Source organism: Plecotus auritus (assembly GCF_963455305.1).
Source record: "Plecotus auritus genome assembly, chromosome: 12".
Lineage (NCBI taxonomy): Eukaryota > Metazoa > Chordata > Mammalia > Chiroptera > Vespertilionidae > Plecotus > Plecotus auritus.
In genome coordinates this window covers 15,024,599-15,051,267 of record NC_137778.1, presented here as the reverse complement: position 1 = coordinate 15,051,267, position 26,669 = coordinate 15,024,599, and the positions used below count along the sequence as shown (strand labels likewise).

Genomic DNA, 26,669 nt, shown 5'->3' with positions numbered 1-26,669 from the left:
TCTCATAAGACAGTTTGTAAATATAAGGTTATTTGTTTTTTTTTGAAGAGTAGATAAGATTCATCCATAAAATTGTTTAAGCTTAGGGGGCATGCCTGTGGGGGTGATATTTGACTTAACCGATTTAGTATACTTTTCTACTTTTTTTTTGTTCATAGAAATAGTAATTGTGTATATACTTGGGATATTCTTTTGAAATTTTCTGTATTCATTCAATGATGTTTTGGATAAAGATGAGTTTGTGAACTTCAAGTCAACTTGGCTAGAAGTCTAAGATACTTTTAAAAACACAAATCAGCTTTCATTCTCTGCTTAAAATCCTGAAAGCTTCCAATTTTAAAATATACAATAAACTTCAAACTTCTTGGCATTCCCTTACATGATCTGGCTCCCACCTACCTCTCCAAATTCATTTCAGGCATGTTCCTCCTTGCTCTAACCACCCTAATTAAAATAGCCTCTCCTCTGTTCTTAATCATAACACTTATTTCCTTAATAGCATTTGTCACAATATGTAAGTGTTTGTGTGTTCCCTTGCTTATGGTCTCTCACAAAACTGGAAGGTCCATGAGCTTTCTTACTAGAGTTTGCATTATATGTAGCCAGCATATGGCACCATGCTCAATCAATACTGAATGACCACTCTTCATTCACACAGTCAGTATGTTTATTGAGTGTCTGCTGTATGCCAGAACTGTTCTCAGTGTGGAGGATATAATGGTGGCCAACGCAGACAAGGTCCTTGCTCTGTGGATCTTACGTTCTCGTGGGAACAGAAGACTATAAACAAATCTAAAAATAAATAATATCAGCACTAGGGTGGTTGTTTAGGTATGGGAAACACTTTCTGAGGAAGTAACAAGAAGGAATTTATCTTGTGACAAGAGGAAGAGCTTTTCAGTTAGAGAGAAGAGCTAGAACAAGTTCCTATGTCAAGAATGGGCTTGAATATTTATGGAACAAAAGACCACTGAGGCTGTAGTGGAGGGAATAGAGGGAAAGAGCATTACAGGATAAGGCTTAGGCTAGATAACACAGCTAGGAGTTTGAAAATCTTTGGTGCCTTAAGAGAAATACAACTCTTCAGTATGAAGGAGCTGGTGGGATGCAGAGGGTTACACACCTGCTACAGATCTGTTTAAGTTGTAGCGTAGGGTTATCTTCCAGAAAGTCATAAATCACTGCTCAATTTTTGGTTTCATTTTTACCAGGGATGCTGCTTTACCCTTTATGGTTCTTATGCTTTTAGTTACTCCTTTAGCACCACTACAAGCCAGGCATTCTATGTTATGTGTGCTCATGTACATGCTTGCTCACTCATGCTCTAAAATACACTAGAAATAGAAAGGAACAACTCAGTTAATGCTTTTTTGATGAATTTCTGAATTTTTGCAGGCTTTTGGAATTTTATGTTTCCTAGTTTAGTCAGTACAGTGACCTGAAAGCAAAACTAAGTTGATTACTCAATCTTTCACTTCCACTTTTTCATTTCCCTATGTTTTAGAAAGCCAGTGACTAGGGAAGGCAGTATCTTCAAGGGTGCTTAACTTCCACATTTTAAAGAACAAACTTGTTTTTAATATCCTTGCATCAACCTTCTGATTAGCTGTCTACCAATAAGGATGAGTTTTCATAATCTTTTGTGATCCTATTAATAAAACTAATAATTGCTCCCATATTGTCTTCTTTTTCAAAATGTTCTTTGAAATTAATTAAAGAGACTTTCCCCCCCTCATCCTTCACTAAACATGTAGTGATGACAAGGAGCTATTTTAAGTTTCTCTACAGTAGATTGGATGATACTTCCAGTTCTTTTGCTGACCCTATAAGCAGAGGACTGAAGAGCCAGTTCCTCTTCCTAATAATGCCAACTTGCTTAAGCCACTGCCAGCATTTTTACAGGTAGCCACCCACTTACAAATTGTTATGTTTCAAGAATTCATATTTAACCTGAGCTTTGGAATTAAAAATGCATTTCCCCCTGAAAAACATTTACAAATCTTATCCTATCTAATAAAAGAATAACATGCAAATTGACCGTACCTCTGCTACACACACAAGCCACGCCTACCAGCCAATCAGGAGTGAGTATGCAAATTAACCCAACCAAGATGGCTGCGGCCACGGAGAGAGCAAGAGGCTTGGGTTTCCCCGGCAATGGAGGAAGCCAAGCTTTCCGCACACCCTGGCAGGCCCAGGCCTTCACTCAAGGCTACAAAGTTTCAATTATAGAAGATAAATAAATCCCAACAAAAATGGCGGCAGCCACGGAGCTGGAGAGAGCAGGAGGCTTGAGTTGCCCCCGGCGATGGAGGAAGCCAAGCTTCTGCAGCCCTGGCCTGCCTTGGCCTCTGCTGAAGGCTACAAAGTTTCAATTATAGAAGATAAATCCAACAAAAATGGCTGCGGCCATGGAGCAAGCAGGAGGCTTGGCTCTGCTCAAGTTTACAAAGTTTCAATTATAGAAGATAAGTAAATCCCAGATACCAGGGCTTCCACTTGGGTTGCCAGGGGGCGTGGCCAGCCTGCAAACCACCACAGGACCTTCACCCAGGCCACCCCACGCTCCAAGGGAACCCCCACCCTGATCCAGGACACCCTTCAGGGCAAACTAGCTGGCCCCCACCCATGCACTAGGCCTCCATCCTAATAAAAGAGTAATATGCAAATTGACCATCACTCCAACACACAAGATGGCTGCCCCCATGTGGACACAAGATGGCTGCCACAAGATGGTCAGCAGGGGAGGGCAGTTGGGAGGGACATGGCCTGCAAGGGAGGACAGTTGGGGGCGATCAAGCCTGCAGGGGAGGGCAGTTAGGGGCAGGGGAGCAGTTAGGCATCAATCAGGCTGGCAGGGGAGTGGTTAGGGGGTGATCAGGCTGGCAGGCAAAAGTGGTTAGGGGCAATCAGGACGGCAAGCAGGCGAGCAGTTGGGAGCCAGCAGGCCTAGATTGTGAGAGGGATGTCTGACTGCCCATTTAGGCCCGATCCCATTTAGGCCTAATCCTACCTGGATCGGGCCTAAACGGGCAGTTGGACATCCCTCAAGGGATCCCAGATTGGAGAGGGTGCAGCTGGGCTGAGGGACACACACCCCCGTGCATGAATTTCGTGCATCGGGCCTCTAGTCTATATACTAAAAGCCTAACCAACTTTTACGGTGGAATGACCAGAACGACTGGTTGCTATGATGTGCACTGACCACCAGGGAGCAGATGCTCAATGCAGGAGCTGCCCCCTGGTGGTCAGTGTGCTCCCACAGGGGGAGCACTGCTCAGCCAGAAGCCAGGCTCACGGCTGGTGAGTGCAGCATGGTGGTGGGAGCCTCTCCCGCCTCCACGGCAGCGGTAAGGAGCAGTGAGCAGGCGGGTGGTAAGGAGTGGGGGGTCCCGAACTGTGAGAGGGTGCAGGCCCGGCTGAGGGGACCTTCCCCCTCCCCAGTGCACGAATTTCATGCACTGGGCCTCTAGTTTCCTTATCTATAAAAGGAGGCTAATGAAACCTGCTTGCCTCACAGGGTTGCTAAGGTATTACATAAGATTGATTGACAGTGTATGCCAGCTCATACTACTATAGGGATGGGCTGTCAGAGGATCGGTTAGGGAAAGTTTTCATGCCATTGTGTTTCTCTTCTCTGAACTCTCTGTTTGTAACCTAGTTTCTCAAAAGAATACTCTATACTGATTAGCTTCACTTTTAATCTCTCCCTTTGTAAAAAAAACAAAAACAAGAACACAAGAACAACAATATTTAGTATTAACGTTTGTAATGTTAATTGCTTTAGTTTTTTGTTTGCTTTCATGTCTATCAATTTTTTCCCCCGTACACTCCGATAGGACTGTAAAATTCCTCACTGTGGTAAACACTTCAGGTTATACATCAAATCCCATTTTTAAAACCTTTTTCTTTTTCTTGAGATATTCCTCTGGGAGCCTTTTGTCTTCCTGTTCTAATCTGGACTGGTTGCTCTCTAGGCCTGGTGCAAAACTTATATCCTGTCTGTTCCTTTCCTCATCACCCTGGGAATTTCCTTTCCTTCTCTAATGTTTTGAATCATGTTTCCTGGTTCCTGTGTTTTCTTCTTTCTTGATTTATTCCCTTGTTTTGGTATAGCACTTCCTCTTCCACCCTCCTTCCTACCCCGCCTCCTCTCTAGCCTCCAGCACCAAATCCGTTTAAGGCGACTCTCTTTATAACACCTTGTGAAGCTTTTATTCTCCTTTCAATTCCCCTGTTGGATTGACCTCACCCTCCTTTGTGCCTCCACAGAACCCTCTATCATAGCCTTGTCCATCATACGTATGGAGCACTCCACAAGTCAAGCACTGTGTTCAACACTGGGGAGTCCAAGATTGGAAGAATGAGGTTCTTGTTCCCAAGCAAGTTCTGATAGAGAACGAACACCTTGGTTCTCACTGGAGGCAGTTCTGCCCCCTAGTGGTCCTTTTGAAAAAGTGGGGGTTTAGAGAGTCGGCCTGTGGACTGAAGGGTCCTGGGTTCGATTCTGGTCAAGGGTACATGCCTGGGTTGCGGGCTCGATCCCCAGTAGAGGGCGTGCAAGAGGCATCCAATCAATGATTCTCATCATTGATGTTGCTATCTCTCTTCCCTCTCCCTTCCTCTCTGAAATCAATAAAAATATATTTTGAAAAAGTGGGGGTTGGAAAGTGTTTGGTTAACCACAGTAATGGGGGGGGGTACAGCTGGCATTTTGTAGTCAGAAGATAAGAAGAATACTGAATATCTTTTATGTCCAGCACAACTTTAGAATATTCCACCAGATATTTATGTGTGAACATACGTTTATAATTATCCAAGCCTGGGGCCCCACTCCTTTTTACACACAAACCCAAACTACTCTTGGAACTTTTTACATTGTCATTGCTTGTGCAGCAGATGGAGAACAGCTATTGTCCATCAGTGAGGGTTCAAAGACAATTTAAAAAAAGTAGCACGTGTTTTTAAAAAATTAAGGATACCTTGGATGATAGATTTTTTTGTAAACCATGTAATAACAATTAAGAAGAATATGATTGTCTTGCCCTATACATAAAAGTAGGACAATTTTCTAGAGTAAATATTTAAAAAGATTTTGTTCGTTATTGTGTGTATGCGTATATATACTGTATTAGGGTGTACATACAGTGCACAGCTTGATGACTTTATATTCACATATACACATAAACACATGTAACTCTACCTTGCTCTAGAATGTGGAGTGTCTGCATAGTTGGGAAACAGGATAAACTTATTTTTAAACAGTGTGTTAGATATATTTTCAAGTAATATGCCCATTGCATTTTCATGTGTACAATATATATAATTATTAGAATATAGGGGACTATAGGCTTGGGTAGCAATTACATTGCTATTTTTACTAACCTCAAACTGAAATTTAGCATTTCCTTTCCATTTAGAATGCAGGAAATGGTGGTAATACTAGCCATACCTGTAACTTTTTTTGCTACCAGAAGCCACAGATATTTTCAGTTTCAGTTGTTGCAGATACTTCACAATATTGTTTATTCTCATTATTTTCATATTACAGTAATTATTAGACCTGCCACTTGATTATGTTATTTAAATCATTAGTAAAGGGACACATATTACATATACAACTTTTAAATAATCATATTTTTAAATTTTATTTTAAAACATTCTGAAATTCTAGAGTAAACAAAACTAATGTATAATGACAGAAATCACATGAATGGTTGCTTCTTATAGAGAAGGTTGACTGGGGCTGGGGAACAAAAGAATTTTCTAGAGTGATGGAAATGTCCATCCTGGTATATATTTGTTAAAGGTGATTGAATGCTAAACTTAAAATATACATTTCACTGTATGAAAATTATATCTCAATTAAAAAAACCAGTACATTAAAAAATATATATTCTGAGAAGGGGTTCATAGGCTTCACTGGCTTGCAAAAGAAATTTCTGGTAACAAAAAAGGTTAAGAACCCTTTCTTGAGACCATCATGTTACCTTTGAGTGCCTGCTCTCTCAGTGCCTGCTTTCAACTTTGAGTGCCTACTTTCTCTCATTTGCTTTTACTATTCATTTCCTTTTTTTCTAGAAGTGTTCTCACTTTTTTGAGCTAAAGAAAGTCAGAAAAGGAAAATAGCAGCTATGAAAGAAATTATTTTCTTGACTTACTTGCCAGTCTCTTGAAGCTGATAAAGTTACAGTCCTTCTAACATAGTTATGTACTTGTTTGCCTAGACTTTAAGAAATTTCTGCCCTGGCTGGTGTGGCTCAGTTGGTTAGAGTGTCCTCCCATACACCAAAGGGTCTCAGGTTTGATTCCCGGTCAGGGCACTGGAAATAAAAAGAGGAAATTTTTAGTGACTAAAAACTAACTTGTAGACAATTTCATAATGGAATGATTTTTCATATTTTTGGTTTTATTGGAGTTTTAAGTTTTATCCCTACATAATTGAATATGCAGTTCTTTTATGAAGTAGCTGTGAACATTTATAACAAAGATTAAAAGAAAATAAAATGTATTTGGAATTAAAAAAGTATCAAAGAATTAAGAAAAGAAAAATTAATATACTACTGACAGTCTATTCCAGAAGTTTCATTTAGGTATCTTTGATGCAGTGTGAATACAAATTCTAAAGTCCAAATATGTTTTATTTTTATAAAATTCAGAATAGTACAAATATCAAATATTAGCCTGTGTTTATTTTAAATGTGATGATAGGGCTTAAAGATGTCAAACGTAATGGTAAACAATATATGGAACAAACATGCTTTCTTCTGTAGTCACAGTGTTAAGACTACTCTTAATACAACTCTTGTTGTCTATCATCTTGTGTGTATAACTATTAATTTTACTCTACTGTTCTTATGTTTTTTAGTCTTCTTATGTATCTAGATAAATTTAAAAGGACACTTGTTTTAATAGATTTTAAACTATCCTAAGAAAGCTTGAGCTAAGGTGAATAGTCCTGACAGATGTTTATCTAGGTAGCATCTACGTGTCTTTTATGATGTTATTAGATTTAAAAATGTAAAATACTGTTTGGCGGTTTCTTTGCAGCCTCTCGTGTGGAAATTTTGAGATGCAGAGGAGAAACAGTAGCTAAGGAGATCAGTGAAGCCATGAAGGTAAAAGCTATATGTTAAAAAATTATAAAATGAAAAAAATCTGTAGCTAGGTATTTGCTTTTAGCAGCCACATGTGTTTTAGTCTATTGTAATAGGAATTCTTAGTAGTTTTTATAATAGGTCATTAATGACTTAATTAAGCAACAGTGACATTCAGAATAACTACCATTTATTAGATACCTACTGTGTGCCAGTATTATACCTGGCTTCTTTAAAGGTTGGTTATATTTTTGAGTTCTGAGAGTTAGCAGTCCAACAAACAATTTTGGATAATAATACCAGCTAACATTTAGTGAGCATTTAGCATGGATCAGGTACCATCTAACTGCTTTACATATATTATATTACCTCATCCTTCTAATAACCCTATGAGATAGGTACTGCTATTTCCCTATTTTACAGCTGAAGAAACTGAGGCACAGAGAGGCTAACTAGATTGCCCAAATAAGTAACTCAGCCAGGATTTAAACTCTGGTTATTTGGCTCCAGAGCTTATACTGTTACCCAATGTAGTATATAACATATCAAATTGGAGTCTTAATATCTTCTATACTAATAAAAGTGTATATGCTAATTAGACCAGACATCTTCTGGACATCCTTTTGGACAAAGCCACAGTGGCAGAGGTCGAGGCAGAGGTGGTTAGGGGCAATCAGGGGGGAGCAGTTAGGGGTGATCAGGGGAGAGCAGTTGGGGGTGATCAGGCTGGCAGGGGAGCAGTTAGGGGCATCAGGCTAGCAGGCAGAGGTGGTTAGGGGTGATCAGGCAGGCAGGCAGGTGAGCAGTTAGGCACCAGCAGTCCCAGATTGTGAGAGGGATGTCCTGGATTAAAGAGGGTGCAGGCTGGGCTGAGGGACCCCCGCCCCCCCATGCACAAATTTTGTGCACCAGGCCTAATAAAAGCCTAAGCAACCGTTACAGCGGAACTGCCAAAACGACAGGTCGCATTGATGCACACTGACCACCAAAGGGCAGACACTCAATGCAGGAGCTGCCCCTGATGGTCAGTGCACTCCCACAGGGGGAGCGCCGCTCAGCCAGAAGCCAGGCTCACGGCTGGTGAGTGCAGCGGTGGTGGCGGGAGCCTCTCCTGCCTTCCCAGCAGCACTAAGGAGCAGCGAGCAGGCAGGCAGTAAGGAGCGAGGGTTCCCGGACTGTGAGAGGGATGTCCGACTGCTGGCTTGGGCCTGCTCCCTAGGGTGCAAGAAGGTGCAGGCCAGGCTGACTGGTCCCCCTCCCCCCTCCAGTGCACGAATTTTGTGCACTGGGCCTCTAGTTATTATAATAAAACTGTTTATATTTTTGGCATTTTATAGAAACAGGAAAACATTTTTTATTTCTAGTATATGAAAATAACTTTAAACTTCATAATATCCCCTGTTCTTAAAATTTCTGTAACATTCTTTTGTGGTTTGTATTGGTTCCATGACTTTCTGGTGCTCATGCTTCTCTCATAGCATGTTCCTGATCAAGAGTTTACAAACAGTGGTGGGTCAGGCTAAAATCCAGCCTACCACCTGGTTTTGTGAAGAAAACTTCATTGGATTCAGCCATGTCCATTCATTTACGTACTGTCTATTGTCTATGGCTTCTTACATTACAATGAAAGAATTGAATAATTGTGACAAGATCTAAGGCCTCAGAGCCTAAAATATTTACTATATGGCCCTTAAAGGAAAAATGTGCTGATCCTTTCTCCTGATTATTAAGATTTCTAAAATACTTATACTAAAATGTGGAATTTCAGACATTAAGTCCTTAGCTCTGAAATTGTTACTTTCTGCTTTATTTTACTACTAGGCATTTATAGGAATAGAATATATCTTTTTAGTCTTAGCTTTTAGTTAAAATTCCTCAGTTAAAACTGGTATTTGAAGGTAAGTTTTATGCAACCCCCAAATTTAGGTCTTAACAAAAGTCTGGACCCAAAGAATTAAATTCTAGAGTGTTGTGTCTGTCCCTGTGTGTTTGTTTCAACTTGAGATTAATTTTGAGTATTATTGTTTGTTTACTTTTTTAAGTCCTTGCCTGCATTAATTGAACAAGGAGATGGATTTTCCCAAGTTTTAAAGATGCAGCCTGTTATCCAACTCCAGAGAATCCACCAAGAAGTCTTTTCCAGTTGTTATAAGGAGCCAGATGTTAAACCTGAGAGCTTTATAACACAAATAGAAACCACTCCAACAGAGACTTCTACCAGCAAAACCACTAACGTGGTACTGAAAAGAAAGCAAACTAAAGACTGCCCCCAGAGAAAATGGTATCCATTGCGGCCGAAGAGAATTAATCTTGATACGTAAGCTATTTTTGTTTATCTCAGGAGTTGAAATTGGGCTGTCAACATTTAGATTAAAGTCTGATGCCTAGACAGAACTTCATTTAAAATAACAAGTAACTCTTTAGTGATTTCTTTATACAGATGTAATAACTCTGTTCTGGGGTATGATGTAATATTGTATTTCCTCAATGTTTCGTCTATAGTCGATGAAAAGCATAGTTTTAAAATGTTGGCACAAAGCCCATCAATGGGTATAAACAGTACAGTCTTTTACTGTCCTTAAATGCCATCAACTCTTGGCTGCTTTACAGCTTTTATGGAATTTTATGAGTAACATTCTGTCAGTTTTCTGGACCTACTGCTTTCTTTAAAGAAGAGCTGTGTAACAGTTGTCTTCATTTAAGCGCTGAGAGGAATCACCAGTTTTGCACAGGAACACATGGAGGGTTTTTTTTTGGTGTCTTTTCAATGTGATTTGTTTTATCAAATGAATGTGCAAATGAAAGACTAGCTTTGACTTTGTCACTCTAGTCCAGCTAATTTAGATCTATGAGTTTAATTGTAGGAAGTTTTGTTTTTATTTTGTGTTATAAGACAAGACAGCTATTATTTGTGCAAGAATTTCTTCCAATATTTCTTGCCCACACTTCGTTTTCCATAGGCCTTTTAATTTTTATGCATAATTTGACTTGTGAATAATATTTTTAAAGGATTTCTCATTATTTCTTTGTATATGACTCCAGTTAAAAAATATACATCAGAGTAACACATTAAGAAATTGTCATGTGGAATAAATATAGATGTAATCATACTGAACTATTTTATATTTAAGGATGTTTGTATATCAAGGATATAATCATTGGTAGAAGTCTGAGAAAGCTATATTGCCCATACTTGGAATATTTAACTACAGTTCCTTAGAGCTCCTGCTGTCTTTTACTCACATTAACACAACGTAGGCAGGGCCATCTAACTTGCCAACTGTTTCCCCTTTTGATGATTGTACCTTCATTCATTTGCAAAGGAATTTATTAATCATGAGGTTGGAAATCTATACTTCTTGTGTTTATTATGTGTTAATGATCATAAATGTCAAAATGTGACAGAAAGTCTGTCTCAATTAAGAAAACTTATATAGCCACTTTATGGTATTCTGTATTTTAAAGTTACAATTTGAGATCTGTACATTTGTATAAAGCATTTTGTTTTTTTATTAAAATGTGCAATGACTAAAATCTTTATACTGTGTTTTTTTAAGAGTTGTCTTAGGCATTTTTGAACTCAGCTTTAGTTGAATGGAAGCTCAGTACCTTGCATTTCAGAACATACTAAATTTGTTTTTAAATTGTTTGAAGCTACAGAATATTGCTATTCTAAGGCAGTGTTTTTTTATAGTATATAATTCTGTATGAATTATTGCACTCCAAAAGCCTGCAAACAAAAGAATTATTAATTCTCCTAGATTAGATAATTGCATTATGATTATAAAAGAAAGTGTTTCTCTTTTAAAAATGATACATATTAAAAAAATGATACATATTGAGATGTATATTGTTTAGTGAGCTTGATGTCTTGGACTTGCTCTGAAATATGTTAGCAAAGGGAAAAGGAAAAGGAATAGCTTAAGCAGATGTGGTAAAAATCTTGATAATGTTGAATCTGTGTGATAGATATATTCTTTCTACTTTTGTATCTGTTTGGAAATTTTTATAATTAAAAAAATTTTGTTCTATTTTATTTTAATTTTTTTGTTAATTCTCACCTGAAGATATTTTTTCCATTGTTTTTGTTTGTTTGTTTGTTTTTGTTTTTTTTTAGAGAGTGGAAGGGAGCAGGGGGAGAAGAGAGAGAGAAAGAGAAAGAAGAAAAATATCAATGTGAGAGAGACACATCGATTGGTTACTTCCCACACATGCCCTGACTGGGGCTAAGATCAAACCTACAACCCAGGTACGTGCCCTTGGCTGAGAACCGAACTGGAGAACCTTCGGTGCACAGCCTGATGCTCTAACCACTTAGAAACACCAGCCAGGGCAAGTTCTATTTTAAAACCCCAGACAGACAGCTGAAACTTGAAGTCCCTCAGCAAGTCCAAAGTTTCACTCCATGGTTAGAGCAGTCTGTATTCAGGTGTCCAAAGAAATGAATCAAATAAAAAAAAAAAATCAGGCATTTATTCTTTGCAGTAAAGCAGAAAGCTGTACAAGAAAAATGTAATCATAGTTACAGATTGACCACAGTGAACAATCTTTATATAAACATAATAATGAACATCCCAAATATGAATTCATTGGGAAATTGGGACAGTTACATAGGGAAGGTCAGAGGATTGGGTATTAAAGATGAATACAGCACAGGCACTGGACAGTCAGAATGGGTAGTGGTCCAAGCACTGGAGCGGGGTTCTTGAGGGCCCCCTTAGCTGCTGGGTCCTGGGGAAGGCCAGGGTGTGCCAGCACAGGAACTGGAGCAGGCAGGTCGGCCTGGAGAGGGCACTGAGGAAGCTTCTGCCCTGACTAGCACAGAAGTTAATGTGTGACCATCTGAATATCAGCAATGTTTGGGAATGAAATGTTCATCACAATGGGACATCAGTGCCTATCTCGAAAATAGCTGAATCAAGATAGCACCATTTGGATATTATTCTGGTTAGGAGAAAAACAGCTAAGAGAGTGGAAAGTAGTTAACTTTGTGAATGAACCTAGGGAAGGGAGGTAAGACAAGGAACTGATTTTTTGTGGTTGACATAAGCCTTATACATTTTATTCTTTTAATTATGTGCATGAAATACTTGCATAAAAATAAATTTGATTTTTAAATGATTTTAAAACTAACACAAATGCAAGTGAGTATAAATTGTCTTTGACACTATCTTCATATCATTGAGAATTAAGACATAAATTATATGCCAGAGGCTTCCATTATCTCAGTATATTTCAGATAAGACTTGTAGTGTCTGTTTTTAGCTGAGATGTTTAGTTGGGTTTCTTTGGAGTTCTTCCCCCGGCCCCCCTTCCCCCCAATTATTTGTTTTGCAAGTAGATTCTATTATCAAGCCGCTGTGTACAAAAATGAAGAAAAAAAAGTATTTCTAAAGCAGTGGTCGCCAACCCGTGGTCCGCAGACCGCTGGTGGCCCGTGAGGTCCAAAAGGTTGGCAACCCACTGAAGGGTTTGTGGGGATTTTATATTAAAGGACTTGGGGAAATCAATATTTTATTTATTTGAAGCTTCAGGGTTGAAGAGTCTTCTCATGTTCATTGCTGTATCTCTACGTTGCTTGTACCCTGTGGGCCCTTTGCTGATATTAGTTAAATGAATGAATGATTTTATATTGCAAATTTCTAACTTATCACTTCCCCCAAGTCACAATCTCAGGCATAAATGACTTGTGGCATTCATATTCATGATTTATTTTTTAAAATACATTTTTATTGATTTCAGAGAGGAAGGGAGAGGGAGAGAGAGAGAGAAACATTAATGATGAGAGAGAATTATTGATCGGCTGCCTCCTGCACTCCCCGCACTGGGGATGAAGCCTGAAACCCGGGCATGTGCCCTGCCTGGGAATTGAACTGTGACCTCCAGGTTCATAGGTTGACACTCCACCACTGAGCCACGCTGGCTGGGCCATATTCATTATTAATTCAGCTTAGAAGATGGGCTTACTTTTGCAGGGGATAGGGGTGGAGGTGGGGTTTAAAGGACTGAGGGCAAATCACTAGGAAAACTGTCTGAATTAGAATTCTCATTTTCTGGCTATTAGAGTTTGAAGCCTAGTCCCCAAATCCCTGCCTGATCAGAGAAGAGGGTGGCATTCACACCCCTCAGACTGACTCCTTGATGCTAGAGATAATATCTATCTGCCTCTGGCCCTCCTTCCTTTGGCTGCATTTCCTTGACTTCTGGGTGGTCTGGGGGAGCCAGGGAAGACCTGGCTCCTCGGGGTCCCCTGCTGCAGCTCATGTATATGCCTGTGAAGGGTCAGGCCGCCTAGCATCACCTCAGCTAGCCCCATTCAGAGAATGGCCCCCATGCTCCTGGGCTCAATGGATTTCAGGGCCTCCCTTGCTGCCCATGTGTGTGGCTCTGTGGCCACTTCCTCTGCCATGATGGCACTGGAGTTGTCTGTCCATTTCTGCCTCTCATGTCACCTTGATGGAACATGCCCCTCTTCACTAGTCCCTAGTATCTGAGACTTGAGCGTTTCATTCTTGTTCCTTCAAACTCTTCTGAGGTTTAGTTCTTCCACGACGCAGCCAGTGGTGACCCCTTCAGGGTCCTAGCTGCCTGAGTCACCCTAACAGCCCCTCAGCACCCCCCCTCCACCTCTGCCCTTTGGAGCACCAGCTGGTGCAGTGGCTCTTTCCAAGATAAGAGCCCCCTCATTCCTTTATTTCTACTTTTGAAGCTCCTTTTCTTTCAAGCCATTTTACAGTTGAGCATCACCACCAGAAGACCAGGTAGGAAAATAAAAGGGGACGCTGTGACCTGCATATCTTGCTTTATTTCCTTCCCTGTTAGAAATTTTTTTTGATAGGGAAAAAGGTTCAAGTAAGTATGGGTATGAATTCTCTCTGATTTCTATGGATGCCGTATCTACCCAGCTCTGTTCTGTTCCTGTGGGAGTGTAGAAATTAGGGGATGACTGAAAGGGAAGAAAAAAAAAAAAAAAGGAGGAAAAGAAACTAGGGGACGGCAGTGACAGAATAATAACATGTGGCCAACTTGTAGGGCACCTCTGCTCCAGGTCCCACACATCTCAGCCTCAGAGCCTGTGATCTTCCCAGTCACATATCAAACAACATTTTAAAATCATTTTTTATAATCACTGTAAATATTTCTCTCTTTTCCGCGTCCAGCGCGGCTGGAGAGCGGTCCAGTTCCTGAGTAGGGGCGGCTGGGAATTGAGAAAATGAAAGAAAAAGACAGACACAGAGATAGAAGTAAAAGCTGGGACGGTGTGGGACCACTGCCCTCTTCTGATGGAGAGACAGTGACCCAGAGCTGATACAGCATTTTTATTTTATACCCCAAATACCAGGGAGTTTTACTAAAAGTCAAGACAAAGGAGATTATTTGCATTCTTGGGTGGGCCCAAATCGTATTCATTCCTGGTGCTTGGCTGGATTTACATAAGAAATGAAGGTCAAGCTGACAACACTTCTGTCTTTTGGCAGAATGTGTTCCCAGCTACGTGGTTGGCTTTGCCTACCGCCCGGGATTCAGCTGACAATTTAAAGAAATGCCCATGTGCCTTCCCAGGGGCTCTCTACAAATCACACCTTTGATTCTACAAATACTCAATGAATCGGAATAGTGTGCTAAGGTGTATGGATATTCTTGAGTGAACCAAAGCATAGACCCTGCCCACTAGCATCGGCCATTGGTCACCAGAGACATCAGTGACAGCTGGGAATCCAGCTGTGTGACAGTGAGAGGGGGCGGAGGGAAAGGCCCAGGACTGGAGAGGGAGGGGTAGGGGGAATCCATACTGTTGCTGGGGTTCCAGGCACCCAAAGGGAAGATGAGAGTGAAACTCATGGGTTTTCAGACTTCTGTGGAATTAGCTGTTTGCAAGAAATAGTTTTGCCTGGTTTCGGAAACTGATGGAACACTAAGAAATTCCTGTAATTTACTGGCAAATCTTAATACTTACTTGCAATTTCTCTTTGGTATAAGCCCAACCCAATTCATTCTTCTTTCATAGGAGATTTTCAGATTTGACAGATGAGAAATACTCCTAACTAAAATGAATCCTCATTTGCCTCACACTCACAGGGGACAAAAGTTCAAATACATAAATAAGTGTTGCATTCTCTCTGCCTGGGTGATGGACTCTGTGACCCCACCCCTAACCCACAGCACTCCCAGACTTGCTCTCCCTGAAACACATTGCTGGGGACTCTGCCCATCTCCCCTCCTCCCTGCTGTTATCTAAGTCAGAGAGAAAAAAACAGGAGGGAAGAGCTGAGATGTGTCAACAAAGGGACCATGATCAAGTTCACCCCCATGTTGTCTGTGAAGGTATTACACTCTGGAGAGGTCTCGAACGATATATATACGATGTGCAGATAAGCCTGTGGTTCCCTTCACTAGCTAAGATACCACATTAGAGCCTCAGAATTCTCAGAAACCATTGTGTGTTTCTCTCCCCATAAAACTTTTATTTCATATCTCCCTATAAATGTGATTTGAAAAAAATATCTGAAACAAACTCACTATGTCAGATTTTTTCTAGCTACATGAGATCACAATTTATTCTACCCTTTTATTCAAGATAAAAGATTACCCAAAGTAAGAGATTAAGTAAAGCCAACAACTGTAACATTGCAGCAAAATTGGGTGAAAGGCCATTAATTGTATGAATTATAGAATTGTTTAAAGCAGCATATTTTTTAAAACAAGCATATAAAATATTTACTATAGCCCCAGAATTTACAAAAATATTTTCCTATAAATGTTTGAATACAATCTTATTAATTTATTTGCTGAAGGTAACAGTAATAAAATACTAATAATTACCATGTGTTGAGTACTTCCTACATGCCAGGAACATGCTAAGAGCATACACACCCTGACACCTTCCCAAGGGTCTGCAGACAATACACAATCTGCAGGTGAGGGGGTGTAATTCCAACCCCGCCTCCAGTTTCTCCCTGTGCTACACAGTAAAGGCCCTTTGCCGTGTGTGCTGGATGTCCTCACCATTACACCACAGCTACCAAGTAAGAAGTCCAGCTGCTCACCTGGAGAAATCATGGGGAGAGGCCCTGAGATACAGGGAAAGAGAGAAGCTCAGCCATCCCAGGTCCCAGCTGAACCCAGTCTCCTGCCAACCACCAGCAAGGCCATCAGAATAACCACCAGCTGAGCTGAGCTCAGATCACAGAACTGTGAGCAAATGACCACTTGGTTATTGTTTTAAACCAAGAACTTGGTATGGGCTGGTTTTTCAAAAGGCCTGTTGGTACCGTGACTCTGCTTGATTATTAAATTTCTAAGTATTTGGTTTATCAAAGTATCATGAAGCCACTTTGGAAAATCATATACTCTTCTCCTGCTTCCAGGAATTACAGTTTGTTTGTTTGTTTGTTTTGGTATCAATGTTTGTGTAACTAATCGTTCCATAAATAGTAGCTCAGGGCTGCCCAAACCACAAAAGCAGAAAACTTACAAATCTTCTTGGGCTTATGCTTGGAACTGGCACATCACTTCTATGTTCTATTAATTGAAGCAAGTCACAGGCCAGCTCAGATTAAAAAAATGAAAAGGGAACCCTCTGAATGGGAGGACATATTTGCTAATGATATATCTGATAAGGAGTTAAATTTCCAAAAAATATAAAGAACTTATACAACTCAACACCAAGAAGACAAACAACCCAATTAAAATCTGGGCAAAGGATGTTAGTAGGCAGGTCTCCAAAGAGGACATATGGATGGCCAATAGATGTGAAAAAATGCTCAATGTCACTAGTCATCTGAGAGACGCAGATTAAAACCACAATGAGATATCACCTCACTCCTGTCTGAATGGCTACCATCAATAAATGAACAAATAAGAAGTGTTGGTGAGGATGTGGAGAAAAGGGAACCCTCACACACTGTTGGTGGGAATGCAGACTGGTGCAGCCACTGTGGAAAACTCAAAAAATTAAAAAATGCCTTTTGACAGAGTGAACCCACTTCTGGGAATGTATCAAAAAAAGAAAATCTGAAACACTAATTCAAAAGAATATTTGCACCCTATGTTAGCAGTGTTATTTACAATAGCCACAATCTACAAACAGTAGATAGGTGGATAAAAAAGATGTGGTACAGCCAAGCTGGCGTGGCTCAGTGGTTGAGCATCAACATAAATCACGGCACACTGCAGATGATGTTTTGTTGAGTTGTACACTTGAAATCTGTATGGTTTTGTGAACCAATGTCACCCCAATAAATTCAATTTAAAAAATGGTGGAATGGGGGCTATACAAGGGTGTGAATGCTGGCAGAGAAGCATGGCTCCTTTAGGATGCAGGGGTGGGCAAACTTTTTGACTCGAGGGCCACAATGGGTTCTTAAACTGGACCGGAGGGCCGGAACAAAAGCATGGATGGAGTGTTTGTGTGAACTAATATAAATTCAAAGTAAAGGAGCGGAGCGGAGAGCAAGAGAACCGGATAGAATGGCCGGATCCGGCCCACGAGCCGTAGTTTGCCCAAGGCTGATTTAGGGCCATCATATTGCTGGGCCACCACAATAGTCTTAAAAACTTTCAATGGGCCTGGCTGAAGTTGCTCGGTGGTTGACCTCCCATGAACCAAGAGGTCACAGTTCAATTCCTAGTCAGGGCACATGCCAGGTTATGGGCTTGATCCCCAGTGTGGGGCGTGCAGGAGGCAGCCAGTCGATTCTCCCTCATCGTTGGTATTTGTATTTCTCCCTTCCTCTCCATTCCTCTTTGAAATCAATAAAAATATATGTGCATACATATATTTTTTGAAAAACTTTCAATGGGCACCACATCCCCCATATCTAACACAATGCTTAGCTTGTGGTAGGTTCTCAGTAAATACCTGTTGGTAACTACTACTGAAGCATCTGGCTAATGCTGCACGTATAAGCAGCACCACTGGAAATGTGGAACTTCAGGTTCTGAGCAACCACCTGCAGAGCCACATGTACAGCAGCAACACTAGTTGGCTGCTCTGATGTGTTGCGATCGTTTGCACATCAGTGAGGTACCATGGGACTTCTCGAAAGGCATCACTTATTTTATGTCCTTCCTGAGAATCTGTTTAAAACATATTCAACAATAAATAAGTTGCAGCATTTACATTCTGTGGAAACAAAGGGGAAGTTCTTAGTGGTTAGTGTGGAAGGAGGGCAGAGGGTTTCATTGTTCTAGTCCAGTGGTGGGCAAACTCATTAGTCAACAGAGCCAAATATCAACAGTACAACAATTGAAATTTCTTTTGAGAGCCAAGTTTTTTAAACTTCTTCTAACGCCACTTCTTCAATATAGACTCGCCCAGGCTGTGGTATTTTGTGGAAGAGCCACACTCAAGAGGCCAAAGAGCCGCATGTGGCTCGCGAGCCGCAGTTTGCCTACCACGGCTCTAGTCAGTCAGGGGAGATTTCCAGGAAGAGGTGGTTTCAGGCACCCTTTGAATGATGGGAGAAGTGATTTGACCTTAAGAAAAAAAAAAAAAATGCAAGACACAAGAGTAAGATGAATGAAAGGGGTGGTGAATGTTTGCAAAGAATGCAGGGCCAATTAGGGAAGGCGTTTGACAGACTCCAGGCAGTTTCTGCAAAAGCTTGCCAGTGCCTGAACGCTTCTGCCAAAGTTGACCATTTAGGGAGCTGAGCGCACTGTCACGCCACTGCTCAGGCTCCCCCCTCCCCCCACTCTGCTTCCCAGCTACTTTTAGAGGGGTTCAGCTGGGAGCACAGGACCAACGTGGCTGTGTCTCTCAGGTTCCCGGGTACGAGTTCAGCGATGCACAACTTCAACAACACCATGTTTGAAGTGTCTGCCTTGGAAAGAAACAAGGAAACCAGGGGGAGGCAACCTGGGCAAGCCCCAACTACCCAGAGCCCCATTCTTCACTGAGGGAAGCAGCCCCTATGAAGCCAGAGCTCTTTGAAACGTAACCCCAGCGCATTCCCCTGCCAGGGAGCACAAGGGGCAATGTGGGGTCGCTCAGACCGTTCTTTGTAACCATCTCTGTTGCAATGCACGTGGGAGAGGTGACTAGGAAGTGGGCAGGGGGCCTGTATTTTCCCTGCTTGACCTACCACCGATGAGTAACCAGCAAATTCCTGGAACTCCCTTTACCGTTCGTGGCGTGGCTTTTATTAGGAACCACACTCTTGAGTCACACAGCCAGTAAACTAGCTTATTAAATATTTAGCACATGTAGAATTGTATCCAGGCCCAGCGAAGAGGCCCATGAAGTCACAAGTGGAAGGAAGCCCCCAAAGCCATCTGACCCAGCCTCCCACCATCAGGAATGAGAATGCCAAATAACCAAGTGCACTGGTTGTTACGGAAAAATATGCCTTGCTCTCAGCCTCTTGGAAGGTTCCAGGGAATATCTCCAAGTGATAAAATAATTGGAAAATGAGACTCAAATGCCAAGGAGAAAACACCTGGTTGATTCACACAAGAGAAGAGCAGGTTTTAGGTGCAGTGGTTGAGTTCTGTGGAAGCATTTGGGCCAACACCTCTCTGCCTCTGCTGGGGAGAGAACGAGAGGAAATGGGTTTGAAGAACGGCATGTGGAACTGAAAATAGACATGAAGAACTGCTGACCGTCAGCGTTTTTAATCCCGGATCACGGAGGGAGGGGAGTGGTACAGACTCCTCATTAAAAAAAAAAAATCTAGCAGGAATAGTCTTGCCTAAACATGAACCCAAAGAGATCTAGAACAATCTCTCAGAGGTTCTTCTATAGTATCAGCAGTTGTTGCTGGGTGAAGGAAATATAAATGGTAATACCAATTTATTTATTTTAACTATTAAATATAATAGTTTATTTTTAATTATCAATAATAATGGTTATTTTGAATTTTTCTATAATGTTTCATTTTATATTAGATGAGAATCTTTATTTTTAAATTTTATTTTAGCCTTCTGTGACTAAAAATATGTAGCTTGATTTTTTCCCTTTTTATTGAATTTATTGGGGTGACTCTGATTAACAAAATTATAAAAGTTTCAGGTGCACAATTCCACCATACATCATTGTACACTCTATTGTGTGTTCACCACCCCAAGTCAAGTCTCCTTCCATCATCACAGATACCCCTTCAGTTTTGTTTTGTTTTTTAACATTTAATCACCTTTATTTATTTATTTTTTGTTTGTTTGTTTTTGTTAATCCTCACCCAAGGATATTTTTCTATTGATGTTTAGAGAGAATGGAAGGGAGAAGGAAAGACAGAGAGAAACATCGATGTTGGAGAAACACATCAATTGGTTGCCTCCTGCAGGAGCCCTGACCAGGGCCCGGGCCGGAGAGGAGCCTGCAACCAAGGTATATGCCCTTGACTGGAACCGAACCTGGGACCTTTTGTTCTGCGGGCTGATGCTCTATCCACTGAACCAAACCGGCTAGGGGTCCCTTTAGTTTTTTATGAAGACTGGAATTGCCTGGTATATGAAATTGTATTCATATAAGACATAAAACTTCATAGCTACTTTTATATAGCTAGGTTGTGTGAAATTTGCCTGGAATTTACTTTAAAAATAACATAGGGCATTATCTAGACTTGTTTTTTGTAAAGTCCTTTTCATTATACAGCCTACTGAAACTGTTACCTAGCTTGAAGAAACAAAATCCAAACCTCAGGGGAGTGTTGCCCACATCCACTCACCATAACACAAGTCAAATGTTAAAATTACATTTTTTCCGATAGTTTTACTATTAAGAGAAGAGTTCATTTCCCACCATCAGTTGACATGTATATAGAAATCACTCTAAGCATGAGTCTACCAACATTCTAAATAATTCATTCTCCTAAATTTGTTGTATAGGTGATATTTCTGCTCAACAAATTGGGGTTTGCCTAATATGCCACCTTTGGTGAAGTTGGGTATTTGAGATGGAATTTTAATAATGTTCACTATATGAGCTAGGCTATGAGTGAAGGAGAGGCACTTTGCCTACCAGCCAGGAAGCAGTCTGGATTACTGACCTCAGGCCACCAGTAGTTGCCCAGATGTGTGTCTTAGTACCCAAGCCATGCAGATCATGTAACAGATGTTAGAGGACAATGGAAAGAGGCACTTCCAGTTGGAATGATCAAGAAAGTTTCCATAGAGGGAGCATGTGAGCCACATTTAACGCATTAGTAGGACTTTGGTTGACAAAGAACATTCTGCTCAGAGGGAATGGTATGTGCAAAAGTGGGGAGGCAGGGACCAACTTAGCTAGGGGATGACACAGCTGGATTAGTTAAATCAGAAGTGCGTCATACGGGCTTTAAATGGTAGGTTAAGGCTTAGGACTGTATTAACGAGGAGTCATGGGAGGTTTTTGACCTAAGTATGTATCTAATTGCTGTGGCAATGTGCCGGGTGGAGATACACAAGGAGAATTATGCAGACATATTCTTGCTTTCTCTATTCAGATGCATCAGCAGGAGTCACTACACATGTAAAAACAAAACAAAACAAAAAAACAAAGAGAAAAAAGCAATAGGTTTGAATAATTGGTAAAGTCTCAATGATGTTTTTAAAAGTGAAATTAAGGAGGAAGGAAAATATTTAATTTAATTCTCAATCTTACTAGAACTCAGGGAAATGCAACTCAAGACCACAATAAGAAAATTTTCCACTTACCAGACGGGCAAAAATTAAGATATCTGGCAACAATCTATGAAACTAGTAGACAAAAATCAGCAAGGCTGTAAAACTCAACAACAGCATCAACCAATGTGACCAGATAGATATTTACAGAACACTCCTCCCAACAAAAGCAGAATATGCATTCATTTCAAGTGAAATGAAACATTTAGCAATATAGATATATCCTGGGCCATAAAACAAACTTCAACAAATTAAAAAGAATTATAATTATACAGAGTATATTCTCTGACCACATTGAAATCAAACTAGAAATCAATAATAGGAAAATCTTCAAACACTTGGACTAAACACTCTTCTAAATAATTCATGAGTCAAATAGGAGATTTCAAGGGAGATGGGGAAAAAAATGCCTTGAATTGAATGGAAGTGGAAAGACCTCATGAAGTCAGAAAAGAGTAAAATAAATCCAAAGCAAGAAGAAAAGGGGAATAATAAATATTTTTTAAAAATATATTTTTATTGATTTCAGAGGGGAAGGGAGAGAGAGAGAGAGAAACATCAATGATGAGAGAGAATCATTGATTGGCTGCTTCCTGCATGTCCTCTACTGGGGACCAAGCCCACACCTAGACATGTGCCCTTGACCAGAATCGAACCCGGGCCCTTCAGTCCACAGACTGACGCTATACCCACTGAGCCAAACTAGCTAGAGCTTACTTCATAATTTAAAAATTCCCGAAAAAGAAATCTCCAGATCCAGATGATTTCGCTGAATAATTCTACTAAATGTTTAAAGTAGAATTACTCCAGTTCTGTGTGATCCCTTCCAGAAAACAGAACAGCAGACATTTCCCATTTCACTTTATGAAGCTAGTATTACACGGATACCACAACCACACAAATTCAGTACAAAATAAAGAAAAATGCAGAGCAATATCCTTTACAGAAAAAAAAAAAAACACCTAGCAAAGTATTAGCAAATAGAACTCAACAATATAGAAAAAGAATTGTACATCATGACCAAATAGAGTTTATTCCAAGGATAAAATAAGGTTTAATAATTGAAAATCAATCAACATAACCCACCACACTAATAGACTAAAAAAAGAAAAATCACACTATCATATCCATTGATGCAGAAAATGTATTTGACAAAATTCAATAATGATTCATGGTAAAAACTCCCAGAAAAATAGGAATAAAGGGGGAACTTCCTCAATTTGATAAAAAGCATACATGCACACACACACACACAAACTACAGCTAACATTATATTTAACTATGAAAGACTGAATGTTTCCCCTCAAAACACAAGGCAAGAAGGTTTGTTCTCACAGCTCTTATTCAATATAGTACTGGAAATTCTAGTCAGTGTCAGAAAGAAAATAAAACTATACAAATCAGAAAGGACTACATGAAACTGTTCTTATTTGCAGATGACACGATTGTCCACACAGGAAATCCCAAGGGATCTACCAAAAATTCCTAAAACTAATATGTGAGTTCAACAAATCACAGGACACAAATAAGCCTACAAAAATCAAATGAACACGTGGACACCAACATCATGCTAAGCAAAATAAGCCAGTCGGAGAAAGATAAATATCACATGATCTCACTCATATGTGGGATATAATGATCAACATAAACTGATGAACAAAAATAGATCCAGAGACAAGGGGCAGGGGGTAGCGGGTAGAGATCAACCAAAGGACTTGTATGCATGCACATTAGCATAACCAATGGACACAGACACTGGGGCGGTGGGGGCTTGCCCTCAGGAGTGGGAGTGGCGGGGGGACTTTAAACAATAAAAATATATATTACAAAAATACAATACTATTTATAATCACTAAAAACAAAATGAGATAGTCTAACAAAACATGTACAGACTTGTGTGCTAAAAGCTACAAAATGTGCATGAGAGAAATAAAAATCTAAACTAATGGAGAGACACACTGTGCTCATGGATTGGAAGACTCAACCTAGCAAAGATATCAGTTCTCCCCGAAGTCATATATAGGTTTAATGCAACGCCTGCCAAAATCCCAGCAAGATTTCTTTCTGTGTGTGTAGCTAGACAAAACAACAGGATAGCAGAAAAGTCAATTATAAAATAAACAAAAGATTTCACTGAAGAGCATATACAGGTGACAAACACATGAAAAGATGTTCGACATCATTAGCCATTAGGGGAATCCAAATTAAAACCACAATGAGATGTCATTACACACCTATCAGAATGGCTCAAATAAAAGGTAGTGACAAAACCAAATGCCGAAGAGCATGCCACGACACGGTATCACTCATACACTGAGAATTTAAAATGGTTCAGCCACTCTGGCAAAAACTTTGGTCATTTCTTTAAAAACTAAACATTGAACTGCTATATGACCCAGCAACTGCACTTTTGGGAATTTCCCCAGAGAAATGAAGACTTAGGTTCACACGAATGTTTACAGCAGTTTTATTCATAATAGCCAAGAACTGGAAACAACCCGGATGCCCTTCAGTGGGTAAACGGTTAAACCAGCTGTGGTACTTCCACACCAAGGAATACTATTCAGCAACAACAACAAAAATGAGCTATTGATACAGCAGCAACCTGGATGAACTGCCAGAGAATTATGTTGATTGAAAGAAAAAAGTCAATCTCAGAAGGTTATGTACTGTATGACTGACTATATTTATATGACATCCTTGAAATGACAGAATAATAGAAATGGAGAACAGAAGAGTAGTGTCAGGGATTAAGCAGTGGGTGAGCCAAGCACAGGAGAACATGGTTGTGACTACAAAAGGTACTGGCAACAGAGTGATCCTTGTGGTGATGGAAATGTTCTGTATTTTGACTGTATCAATGTCAATATCTGGTTCTGAATTATAAGTTTTGTAAGATACTAACTTCTGGGGGAAACTGGGTAAAGGGCAGATGGGATCTCATTGCAATGTGAATCTACAAATATCTAAAATAAAAAAGTTCAATAAAAAAAGCAACAACACCTAAAACTAATATAACGTTGAATGTCAACTGTAATTGAAAAAAAAAATTGAAAAAAAGACAACAAAATGATAAACACAACATTTAAGGTGTGGATGGAAGAGGGAGGAGCATACAAGTAAATGAAAGGGTTTGTCAGTGTTCTGGTTCTTGGGTTAGGGGATGGGTTTAGAGATGTTTGTTATATTACTAATGAGCAAATAAGTACTAAATAATTAAAGGAAGTCCATTTATGAACCAATGACGACAGAGTATAAGGAATTGAGAATAAAGGTTAATCTAATTTTGTGTACCTTAGGTCTGATGAGCACATTTTAGGCCACCTTCTTACTCAAACTGAAGACTCTTTCTGCCCTACATCATAAGCCAAGAGCACAGGCGGTTGAAGAGATTTCTTGAAGGAACACCAAAGTAGTGCCTGGGGGGAATACCAAAGCTGCTATTCTCCTTCTAAGGAGATCTATAGCCAAGCCGGTGGAAGTCATTCATAGTTAACTCACTCAGCAGATGTGTGACCAGTGTTGTGAGCCCAGCTCTGTGCCAGACACAACAAGAAGTTGGAGAATCCTCCAAGGAGATTACAAATTAGTTGTAAGTGGTGGTAAGTCCAATAGGAAAGGAGTGAAATTATTTTTTAAAGTGAGTCACAAATGACAAATGTCTTATTTCTTGTTTTAAAGAGAATAATGAGCACTTTGGATACTAGGCTATTAAAATTTCCATGGTATACCACAATTTAGAGCTGCACTAGATACTAGCATTCCACAACTAGTTAAAACACTGTTACTGTATTAGATGTCTTTCCAGGGAAAAGAAAATTGAAGAGGAAAAAGAAAAATGAATTACCTATTTTTCTGTGTGTGTATAGTATGCTACTTGGATTCTTCTGTAAGTCATTAAGTGTGCTCACTTCTGCCTCGATGGTATGTGCTGGACCTTCTAAGGTGCAACTCTTCTATCCAAATGTCACTGGTCCCAATGTGAATGTTCATTATATATTTAACTTTTAAACCTTAGTAAGTGCATGCTCTGCCTGAGTTTGAATGCTAACTCTGCCATTTTTCTGGGTAACCTGGGCAAGTTCCTTAAGGTCTCCACACGTCAGTGCCCTCATTTCTAGTGCTGGTTATTCAATGAGACCCTGGGTTGGGGAATGGAGACAAAGTGATGAACAAGACATTGACGTTGCCCTCATGGGGTTTCTAATCTTGTAGGGGAGACAGACGTGTAGATGAAGACTAGGCCACTTAATACAGATAAGAACTGGATAGACACACACCAAACGAATGACTAGAAATGGGAGTGATGATCACTCAATTTGTCTGTAATGTTTGCATCCTTTGTCTTTTGTGTAAATGCATCATTAATACTTTTTCCTTTTAAAATGCAAATACCTTTAATAGAAGTAATATGAACACCCAGTTTAACTCACGGTCTTTATCTTTCCTGTAAGAGCCGGGGGGAGAGAAAGGCTGAGGAGTGGCAAGTTTGGATGGAGGAAATGTGATGTGTTTTGAAGTAGGCTGCAGAGCCCAGAGCTCTTGGGTTGCCCATTCCTTGGGGAATTCTGGGCACCAGGGAGACAGCTTAAGGGAGTAGATGTTTCTAGAAGGGAAGTTGCTAAAAACAACCCTTGACATGTTGTTTTAGGCAGGTCCTCTTCTTATATTTATTTGTTCCTCTTTTCTTCCTCCCAACCCCCCTGACATCTTTATCAGGAATCCAACAAATGACCCAAGAAACAAGTTCAATCCTTCTGACCCTGAATTGTAGTCCTAAAATTGTAATCTCAATTGTGTTCCCTAATTAGCTAGTCGGATTTTCATACACTGCTAGCAGGACTATTAATTGCAAGGCCATTTTGCAATGTGTGTCAAATACCTTGAAAATATATATATTCCTTTTGAATAGCAATTCCACTACTAGGAATTAAACCTAAGGCCACAATCAGACAAGTACAGACACGTAAG

General features: G+C 40.1%; 1 protein-coding gene across 2 annotated transcripts in view; it reads left to right on the top strand.

The window, feature by feature from the left end:
- Positions 1 to 25,023, top strand: part of NSL1 (NSL1 component of MIS12 kinetochore complex) — a 38,150-nt gene extending 13,127 nt beyond the window's left edge. The window contains exons 5-8 of one of the 2 annotated variants that reach the window (XM_080649385.1): positions 7,051 to 7,118; positions 9,140 to 9,414; positions 11,215 to 11,346; positions 24,998 to 25,023. In XM_080649385.1, coding sequence (XP_080505511.1) covers positions 7,051 to 7,118; positions 9,140 to 9,414; positions 11,215 to 11,317 — 446 coding nt within the window. In that variant the 3' untranslated portion in view covers positions 11,318 to 11,346; positions 24,998 to 25,023. Of the gene's footprint in view, positions 1 to 7,050; positions 7,119 to 9,139; positions 9,415 to 11,214; positions 11,546 to 24,997 lie in introns of those variants that run through there. The other variant, XM_080649384.1, reaches the window with a different exon arrangement.
- Positions 25,024 to 26,669: the final 1,646 nt, after the last annotated feature.